This window comes from Moschus berezovskii, chromosome 14 (genome assembly GCF_049115385.1).
Source record: "Moschus berezovskii isolate FMDL1 chromosome 14, NW_MosBer_1.0, whole genome shotgun sequence".
In the NCBI taxonomy this organism is placed as follows: Eukaryota; Metazoa; Chordata; class Mammalia; order Artiodactyla; family Moschidae; genus Moschus; species Moschus berezovskii.
Genome location: NC_142473.1, coordinates 83,392,956 through 83,403,662, shown reverse-complemented (window position 1 = coordinate 83,403,662; position 10,707 = coordinate 83,392,956). Strand labels below are relative to the sequence as shown.

The 10,707-nt window shown below is 37.0% G+C and overlaps 1 protein-coding gene across 1 annotated transcript; it reads left to right on the top strand.

The window, feature by feature from the left end:
• Nucleotides 1–8,918: 8,918 nt before the first annotated feature.
• Nucleotides 8,919–9,854, top strand: LOC129554117 (olfactory receptor 4P4-like). Its single transcript, XM_055422749.2, has one exon. It carries the CDS (start codon nucleotides 8,919–8,921, stop codon nucleotides 9,852–9,854), a length of 936 nt encoding a protein of 311 aa, XP_055278724.2.
• Nucleotides 9,855–10,707: the final 853 nt, after the last annotated feature.

Here is a 10,707-nt window from a genome sequence, read left to right as displayed (position 1 = left end):
TATTTTTTTGGGCTCCAAAATCACTGCAGATGGTGATTGCAGCCATGAAATTAAAAGACGCTTACTCCTTGGAAGGAAAGTTATGACAGACCTAGACAGCATATTAAAAAGCAGAGACATTACTTTGTCAACAAAGTCCATCTAGTCAAGGCTATGGTTTTTCCGGTAGTCATGTATGGATGTGAGAGTTGGACTCTAAAGAGAGCTGAGCACCAAAGAATTGATGCTTTTGAAGTGTGGTGTTGGAGAAGACTCTTGAGAGTCTGTTGGACTGCGAAAATATTCAACCAGTCCATCCTAAATGAGATCAGTCCTGGGTGTTCACTGGTAGGACTGATGTTGAAGCTGAAACTCCAATATTTTGGCCACCTGATGTGAAGAGCTGACTCATTTGAAAAGACCCTGATGCTGGGAAAGATTGAGGGCAGAAGGAGAAGGAGACGACAGAGGATGAGATGGTTAGATGGCATCACCGACTCAATGGACATGGGTTTGTGTGGACTCCGGGGGTTGGTGTTGGACAGGGAGGCCTGGCGTGCTGCAATTCATGGGGTCGCAAAGAGTTGGACACTGAATCATTTCAGTTCAGTTCACTCAATTTTGTCTGACTCTTTTCGACCCCATGGACTGCAGCATATACCAGGCTTCCGTGTCCATCACCAACTCTCGGAGCTTAGTTAAACTCATTTCCATCATGTTGGTGATGCCATCCAACCATCTCATCCTCTGTCATCCCTTATTATCACTAATTATTTGTTTGTTTTGTTTCCTTCTGGATCCTTCTCCACTTCCCCAAACTGTTCCCAAGCACACAGTTTCTCAGCAAGTTCACAGCCCCAGGACAAGCCTGGCCATCACCTTGCTGCACCTTCAGACCCTGGTGGAGCATACATTTGCACCCCAGGCTTTGTGCTTACCTGTCATGACAAGGCTCCAGCACGTGTGCTCTGTCTGAGCACTCACCAGTCAACCTCTTACAGTCGAGGTCCAAGCTGTTGTTGATGCTGTTTTCCCAGTTTCTTCTCCACAGTTTACACAGACCTCAGACCTCAGAAACCCTGCATCCAGCTTGTTCTCTGAACTCAATGTCTGCATATCCTCTGGCCAACCTTAGCCTTTCTGCTCTCTAGAGACACTTCCTGCTTGTTCTGTGATGGTGGCCGTTCTGACTGCAGCTACAATAGCACGTGCTCCAAGTTTGAATCGCGCCAATGCTGACTCCCAATTTGGAGGCGAGATCTCCTTCTCTACATCCATTCTCTAATTACTAATCCTCAATCTTAGGTTACTCTCAACACTCCTAATGGCATATCATAAATTGAAAATATTTAAATTGCACAACTCGATCAGTTTTGACAAATGTATACACCTCCAAAACCATTCCCACAATCAAAATAATGAGCGTGTCCATCACTCCAAAGAGTTTCCTTGTGCTCACTGTAGCCCTCCCTCTTGTCCTTTACTGGAACCCTTTTCTCCTGCAACTGTTGATTTGCTTTCTGTCTCTATAGATTAGTTTGCATTCTCTAGATATTTACATACATTTAATCATGCAGTATAAATTCTGCATTTGCTAGTTTCTTTCATAATCATGATTTAAAGATTAATCCATATTGTTGCATGCATCAATTGTTCATCCCTTTTGGTTGATGAGGAAATGAATGCAAATCCCATGAATGCAGATTTTACCATTTGTTTCTTCACTGTGTTCTTGATGGACATTTGGATTACGTCCAACTTTTGCATATTACAAATAACACTGCTATGTTCATTCATGTACAAGTTACTGATTTGGCATATAGTCTTGAAAGGTAAACATGTAGGAGTGAAGTGGCTGGTCTTATGCACACTTAACGTTTTAGGAAACTGCAAGCTACTTTGGAAAAGTAAGTGATTGTACCAGTTTACCTCCCTACAAGAAGTTTATGAGTGTTCAAGATGCTCTTCAATACTTGATATGCCACTTTTCTCAATTTTAGACATTATTAGTGTGGTGAACTGCTATCTCATTATGGCTTTAATTTACATTCATAGATAACTAATGGTGTTAAGCAAATTTTCATTCAGTAATTTGACATTCAAATATCTTTTTTGGTGAAGTGTCTTTTCAAATCAACTGCTAATTTTTAAAACTTTTAATTAGATTGTTGAAATTTTAGGCATAAAATGCTTATATTATTTACTTATTACCTTTTTAACATCTGTTATTTATAGTGCTATCATATCTCGCTTTTGATATCAATAATATGTGTCATTTCTGCTTTGCTCCTGATTCACCTGGCTAGATGCTTATCAGTTTTAGAGTATTTCTCAAATAACTGATTTTGCTTTCATTTCCTCTCTATTGTATTTTCTTGTACTTTATTTATTTATTTTTTAAACACACTACATATAGTAGTATGCTGTTATTTTTTTAAAAATTTTTGTTAAAAATTTTTTAGTTTATTTATTTTAATTGGAGGCTAATTACTTTACAATATTGTATTGGTTTTGCCATATGTTGACATGAATCCGCCTCGGGTGTGCATGTGTTCCCCATCCTGAACCCCTCTCCCACCTCCCTCACCATATCATATGTTCTTTCTAATTTTAAGAGGGAAATTGAGAACAAAGGTGAGAATATTTTTCTTTTCCAATATAGATGTTTGGTGCAACAAATCTCCCTATAATCAATGCTTTACCAGCATTGTGTAGACTTTGATATATTTTGTTTTCATTTTAATTCATATAAAACTAATTTGTAATCTCCTTTTGATTTCTTCTTTGCCCTTGGGGTCCATTTGTGCAGATAAGTCTGGGTATATACACCCTATAGGACTAAAACTATTGAATGGAAAGTGCTCAATAGTAAGGGGAATAAAAATGCATATATTTTGTTGGTTTCTAACTTCATTAAGCTATTTAAAACTTCAATAAACAAATGTGGAACCTATTCCAACCTATCAATAAGAATAGGCATTTTGTTTTAAATTTCAATTATTTTGACAATTTTCTTTTTAAAAAATATTTATTTACTTTCATTTTTGGCCACACCATGAAACTTGAGGAATCTTAGTTCCCTGACCAGGGATTGAACCCCTGTCTCCTGCATTGGTAGCACAGAGTCTTAACCAGTGAACTGCCAGGGAAGTCCCGCAGATTATTTTTTTTCCTTTGTCTCTCACAGCCCAATGTTTCATTGCAGTCATGGCACTGCATTGTTGTTGGTTGCTGCTGCTGCTCCCAGAAAGAAGTGAAGTGACAGGTGACTGATTTAATTGTTAATGCATCTAATGTTGCTTTTGTTCATAAAAAATGTTGGGACTCTGAATATCCCTTTCTGATTTTCCTTAACTTCTTTTCTTCTTTGGTCTGGAAATAGAGGCCTTCTTCAAAGCAAACTTGGTGCTCCCAAAGGGTTACCTAGGTTCCTTTCTGTTCTTCACAGGAGGAAATTAGAAGAACTGGCAGAATTTACTGAGGTTATTTGGATCTGAATAACAGTACTGACCTCTAGAGACAGTGCCCAGAGCTTGGCTAACACAAAAAGTTAAATACATTTATATTCTGAGAATTCCCAGAAGGCTGTGAAGTATAATCTTGGACAACTGATTAGGGTTCCTTGGTTAGAATCTTTAAGAAATGCTTTTGGGAAAACAATTTCTTTAACTTTTTAAGTCAAAATATTCTCATGGCTTCCTTTCAGGTTATATTTGGCTCATGTAGAACAAGTTTCTTCCAGGCACAGGCATCAAAGAGATGACTCTGAGGGCATGGATATGAACGCTGCTTTAGCAGATATTTCAAAAAGTTCTTGTTTACTCTTGAGTATGAGCAGGCGTTGGTGAGTCATCAGCATTTAAAATCCTAGCTCACCTTCTTGTGGAATGAACACATGTTTCTCTGTGAACACAGGATAGTTTTCAGGGGTATTCAAACCACCACTTACTTTGTATAACAGTAGGATTTTTCTTCCTGAAAATTCAAGCAATATTTGAAGATATTTTTAGAGAACTGATCTAAATTTTTCTGAATCACTGCTTTATAGACTTACATTTAAGTCTATATGTAAATGCTAGTGAATGGTTAGCAAACTGTGTAAATGAAGCACGGTGAGTGGGGCGGGAGTTGTGTGACCGACATTTCCCTGAATAAGTTAAAACTAACTTGAAGACCATCTGCAAATTATGTGCAGGTAATAGTCTTTACAGTACTTGTTTTAGGTTCACCAGCTCTATTTGGCATTAATTGTGTTACTTTAAGGTTATATGTTCTGATGTGGTACATAAAACATTTTAGCAAGGGTTACAATGAGTTCTGTTTTGATAGTATATTACAACCAGCATGTGTGCTTTGGATAATACATTTAAAAGTGATGAAATTTTCAGATTGTCAGTGATCCTCCAAACTCTAATATTTGAAGAAATTCCTATTTTTTTAAAATATCAGTTGCCTAGAATTGTCTAGATTCATCAGACTCAGATTAAGCAAATGTATGGTGAAGGAAATGGCAACCCACTCCAGTGTTCTTGCCTGGAGAATCCCAGGGACAGGGGAGCCTGGTGGGCTGCCGTCTATGGGGTCGCACAGAGTCAGACATGACTGAAGCGACTTAGCAGCAGCAGCAGCATGGTTAGCCACAGGCTGATTATACCAATATATATATACAAATAAATACATACAGATCCTACTTGACTTCCTGAATAATACTTTCACAACACTGATAGTACCTCATGAAGGGTAAATAGGACAGTTAAGCCATACTACAGCAGGTACAAATTAACTTTTTAACTTAATATTGGTGGCATGAAATAATGGATTACTTATTTAAAATTAAATATCAAGAAATTTTGTGATAAACCATTTGTGATAAAATGGTATATATAATTTAACCAGAACCAAAAGAAAATTAGTATTGTGTGAATTCTGAAGCACTTTCAACTTGTTGTAGGAATAATGTGGACTTTCTTGAGTTTTACACATTCATAAGTAAATGGTCTGTAAAAAAAAAAAAAGAAGAAATTTTGCAGGCAACCAGTGATATAGCCAGGTTGACTTTATTTTTTCAACAGAAATTCAATTTGGGTTTTGTTTGGGTTTCATTTATTTCAAGTGATTTCATTGAAATGTATGTCTGTGCCTTTATTCAAAGAAAGAAGAATGTAAAAAAAAGATATAGCATTGCTATGTATGGGTTTGGTTTCATAAACTCACGTGTTTTCTCTCATTGTTTCCTGGAAAGATGTGTTTATATCACAGGTGTGGTTGTTGCAATTCAAGATTAAAGTACATTTTGTTATACAAATAAGAACAACTTGTGTGAATGAATAAATCCAAAACAGTCCTTTTTATACTTAAGATTGCATTATAAATAGTAAAAGAAAGTAAAACATAAAGCATCAAGAATAAGGTGTGACAATTGCCCAGATTCATAAAGGATGATTGATTATGCAATCTAAACTGGAAGGTCTTTTTAGATTTAAATGTCCTCTTCTATGTAAAGCATAAATATAAAAAACTGAAGCAAAAAGGTAGCTAACTTTCAGTTTACATTATTTCACTTGATATCAAACATCTGAATATCAGAAACATCTAGGTGACTAATTTCCTCTCTAGCATCAGAAGTTTACCAATGCTTGGATAAAAGTGGTTTGTCTTCCATTTTATTTTATTATATTCATCATAGCTAATTTTGACCTTGTCGCTTTTGCATCATCACTTGATTTTTGACTTAATAATGTTTTATTTTCTTCACTTATGTGTTCAATGTCTTAACCTTCATGAAGGTCATTATTCTACTAGTGCCTTCAAGAGAGCTGATAACTTATTTTTATAAGATCAAAGCATTAATATCTGTAGTGTTTAGATTGAAAGCTTGATGTTGTGAAGTGATTTCAAAGCATGGACATGCTACACCATGCATCTATTATAATTATCATAGTATGTTTTATAGTGATCTGGGAGTCTGTCACCTTTCATGAGATGAAAATAATGGTAATTCTTTTACTGCTATCTCTTCTAATATGTGCCCCTTTCCTGTGGAAGGCAATGATATACATAGTAAGACTTGGAAGATCTAGTTTATAAATGCTACAGTTTACTGGTTCTGTGGTTTGGGATATTCACTTACTTTATTTTAAATCAATTCATTTGATACTGAAAATCATAGGGTTGGATTAGATGAGTACTTTTATGCTACATAATAACTAGACTTATTTATTTTCAATAAATTTTAAGTCACTTTAGTTTCTTGTACTTTCACTCAAAGGAATGCAATATAATATTTTTTCATAAATTAGTTATTAATTGCAATTGTTATGATACATTTAAAGATATAACAAAACGTTAAATATCATGGAGTTTATGGTATAAATTGCACATAATTTTGAAGATACAACCCTGTTGTCTTCATGTTAAAAAGGCGTCTTAGGGATATAATGACACAATATAATTAATACTTTCCCTTTTTAATGTAGACAAAGTTATTGAGCTAAAATTGAAAAAAGAATTACTCTCAACATATTTTGCAATGTGCTTTAAAGCCACATCTGTTTATCAGCTAAGATAAAATTAAATATCACCAACAATACAGCTACACAATTTAGAAGATAGTGAACATGTTAACCTATTCATTTTGTTACATTGAAAGTTCCCCTTCCCTTCCGTCGCTCAGTCGTGTCTGACTCTATGCGACCCCGTGGACTGTAGCCTACCAGGCTTCTCCGTCCATGGGATTCTCCAGGCAAGAATACTGGAGTGGGTTACCGTTTCCTTCTCCAGGTGATCTTCCCGACCCAGGGATCGAAGCCGGGTCTCCTGCATTGGAGGCAGACGCTTTAACCTCTGAGCCACCAGGGAATGTATTATTAAAAATCTGCCTATGGAGCCCAGCATGGCTACCACATCTGACAGAGGAGTCAAGTAGACAGCTACCTGGATACTAGCTGATTCCTCATGAGTGACTGGACTAGAACTGAGAAGTGTGTGTTCTCGGCAGTACATTCTTCTGTCACCTTTGTGTTAAGTCCTACCTTGATCAAAAGGAATATACTACATGCAAATCCATTAAAAAACCATGCAACAGAGAACAACTGAGCACCTCTTGACCACAAAGTTTGCCTTACATTTACATTGAGGTGACGTCATTTTCTGATTTTTGCTGTCCGTAATTTATTCCAGCAGAGAACACAAGTGCCAAATTCAAATTATTTGTTCATTTCAGTTAGTGTATCTCTTTATTTGCACTGTTAATTTTAATGACTATAAAATTCACCTTAAGCCATTATTTTACTTTAAACTTAAATATGAAATATAATTTTCTTTTTTAAATGTCAATCACTGACAACTTTTGCTGTATCTTCCAGTAACTTCATCTTATAAAATAGCTCGCAAGACTGCTTTCCCAAGTTCAATATGCAGTACTTACTCTGCCCTCACTCTTGTATTTCAAGGGACAATTCTTATAACCCTAATCACACAGCTCGGAATTCAGGTGACTTTTATTACATGCACTGTGTTCCATGATCATATGATGGCAGACAAATCCAGGAGAGTGTTCTGTATCATGGGAGGGGAATGGAGCATCATGTAATTTAAAAATTACCTTTCTGAAAGACACATTTGAAAATTATAAGTAAAAATAGTCCTGTATTAAATTGCATTAAAAGCACTGTTTAAGTGTTAAAAGTAATAATGGTATAATTCATCTCTGGGAAATAGTTCAGAACCTCATGATGTTCATTGAGATTACATCCCAATAAATTCATCATAACCTGAAAATACAAGTTGAAAGTGAATTGAATACATTGAACCTACTGGACATCATAGTTTAGTCCAGCTTACCTTATACATACTCAGAATACTTACATTAGCCTGCAATTGAGCAGAATCATCTCTAACACTTTGACTACCTAATGCAAAGAGCCGACCCACTGGAAAAGTCTCTGATGCTGGGAAAGATTGAGGGCAAGAGAAGAAGGGGCAACAGAGGGTGAGATGGTCAGATGGCATCACTCACTCAGTAGAAATGAGTTTGAGGAAACTCAGGGTATAGTGAAGGACAGGGGAGCCTGGAGTGCTGCAGTTCATGGGGTCCTCAGGAGTTGGAGATGACTTAGCAACTGAACAACAACAGCAATCTAACACAAAGCCTATCTCATGTAAGTTATTGAATACTCCACTAAAAGTGAAAAACAGAATGGCTGTCTGGTACGGAATGGTGGTAAGTGCATCAGTTCTTTACCTATGTGATCACCAGGCTGACTGGAGGCTACTGTGACTCACTGTTCAGACCCAGCATTATAACAGAGTATCATATCACCTATAGCTAGCTCAGTGGAAAGATCAAAATTCAAGTACAGTTTCTTCTTGATGCTTACTATTTTCATACTATCATAAAGTCAATAAAGTCGCTACATGAACCACCATGAGTCAAGGAATATCTGTAATGCCTGTTCTGTACTGTAAACCAGGTGCTCAGTCAACTCACTGTGGACCCATGGATTCATAGCCCACCAGGTTCTTCTGGCCATGGAATTTTCCAGGCAAGAAGTCTGCATTGGGTTGCCATTTCCTACTACAGGGGATACTCTTGACCCAAGGATTGAACCCATGTCTTTTGTATCTTTTGCATTGGCAGATGGGTTCTTTAATTCTAGAGCCACCTGGGAAGCCTAAAAAATTATATTTTGAAAATTTAATAGAATTTATTTTTATTACTACCAATGTAACAGAATATTTGAAAACAATACTGAAGAAATGAGGCATGGTTCATAAGAAAAATATAATATCATTAATTTATTAACTAGTTTTGGTAATTTGTTAAAATTAACTTTAATGGCTTGTTGGCAGCTTTTATACGATTGTGATCATATTGTAAATATTTTCTTTCATTTTATTTTTTTTCAGATACTCAATTATTTGCAGATAGCATACAATATATGGAAAGTCAGAGGAACATTTCAGAATTTATTTTTTTGGGACTTTCCTATAACCAAAACATACAAATATTTTGCTTTGTGTTCTTCTTATTTTGTTATGTTGCTATCCTGGTGGGAAACCTTCTGATCCTTGTCTCCATCCGACGTAGCCCTCTGTTTCACCAACCAATGTACTATTTCCTCAGCCACTTATCCTCCATTGACATCTGCTATACCTCTTGTGTGACACCCAAACTGATCAGTGACCTGCTTCTGGGAAAGAAAACCATCTCTTATGGTAACTGCATGTTACAGGTTTTTTCCTTGCACTTCTTAGGAATGATTGAAATCTGCATCCTTACAGTCATGGCCTTTGACCGCTGGGTTGCCATCTGCAAGCCTCTACACTACATGATTATCATGAACAGGACAAGGTGCAATCTCCTCATCCTGGTAGCTTGGGCTGGTGGGGCTGTCCACGCCTTTTCTCAGTTCTCTATGATAGTCAGTTTGCCCTTCTGTGGCCCCAATGAAATTGACCACTACTACTGTGACATATTTCCTTTGTTGAAGGTTGCCTGTACTGATACCTACATCACTGGTGTCCTTGTGGTTGCCAATTCGGGAATGGTTGCCTTAGTAACCTTTGTTCTCTTGTTTGGGTCCTACGTCACTATATTATTCACCTTAAGAAACCACTCAGCTGAAGGAAGGCGCAAAGCCCTCTCTACCTGTGGGTCTCACATCACCGTGGTTGTCTTATTTTTTGGTCCTTCAATCTTTGCCTACCTCAGACCCCCTACCACTTTCCCTGAGGACAAAATATTTTCTCTCTTTTATACCATAATTGCTCCTATGTTCAATCCCTTAATCTACACTCTGAGAAACACAGAGATGAAAAAGGCTATGAGAAGGATTTGGTACCAAAAGATGTTTTCAGAAGAGGAGCATAATTGATTTCCCCTACTCAATGTGTTAAAACCTCTGTGTGGAAGTAAAGTGGACTTGAGAATCAGAGAACTCAATTAGCTTTCAAATCACAGAGCCCAAATTATTTACTTTATAAGTGTCAGAGATGATGAGCTGAAAAATTATGAGAAAAATGACAATTCCGTTGGTCACTCTGAGATTTAGTAGGGACGAATGTGATTAAAAATATATTAGCTTAAAGAGACAGTTGCTATGTTATACAGAGTAGACAATTTTAAGACTGACTGTGAATTAAAAAAAGCAATTTGCTTATGATATTTGTACATGAAGACTAGATAGGAAATACCTAAACTTGCTTTCAAGTTAATTCTTTAAAGACATATCTAACCTTAAACTCTGCCTTGGGTAGTTTCACTGACTTATGTATGGTTTTAAGGCATCTTACAGATTTTTTCATATATTAATTATGACATATAATCCGTAAAGCCTGGCGTGCTGTGATTCATGGGGTTGCAAAGAGTTGGGCACACCTGAGTGACTGAACTGAACTGAATCCATAAAGAAATGAAAGAAAACAAAACAGAGAGAGACCGAAGTATGAAGGAAATAAACCTGTGCTCTGCATCTGAATCAAGAAACAGAGCACAGTAATCATCTCCAGAGTCCCTCATCTGTTCCTTCCTGTCCTCACTGCTTCCTTCCCCTACAACTCGCTACGCCTCTGACTTTGATAGGTGCTGTCCTCTCTGCCTGCTGTCGGTCACTGAGAGGACGTGACCACTGCTAGAGCAAGGAGATGGGCCTGGGCATCAGAAGGTCCTCATTTGTCCTCCCATTCTTGAACATGAGTTCCATTTATTGCCCCAGTTTTTGCCTTTTC

Coding starts and splice junctions, on each gene's coding strand:
- LOC129554117 (XM_055422749.2), top strand. CDS start 8,919: ATGGAAAGTCAGAGGAACATTTCAGAATTTATTTTTTTGGGACTTTCC.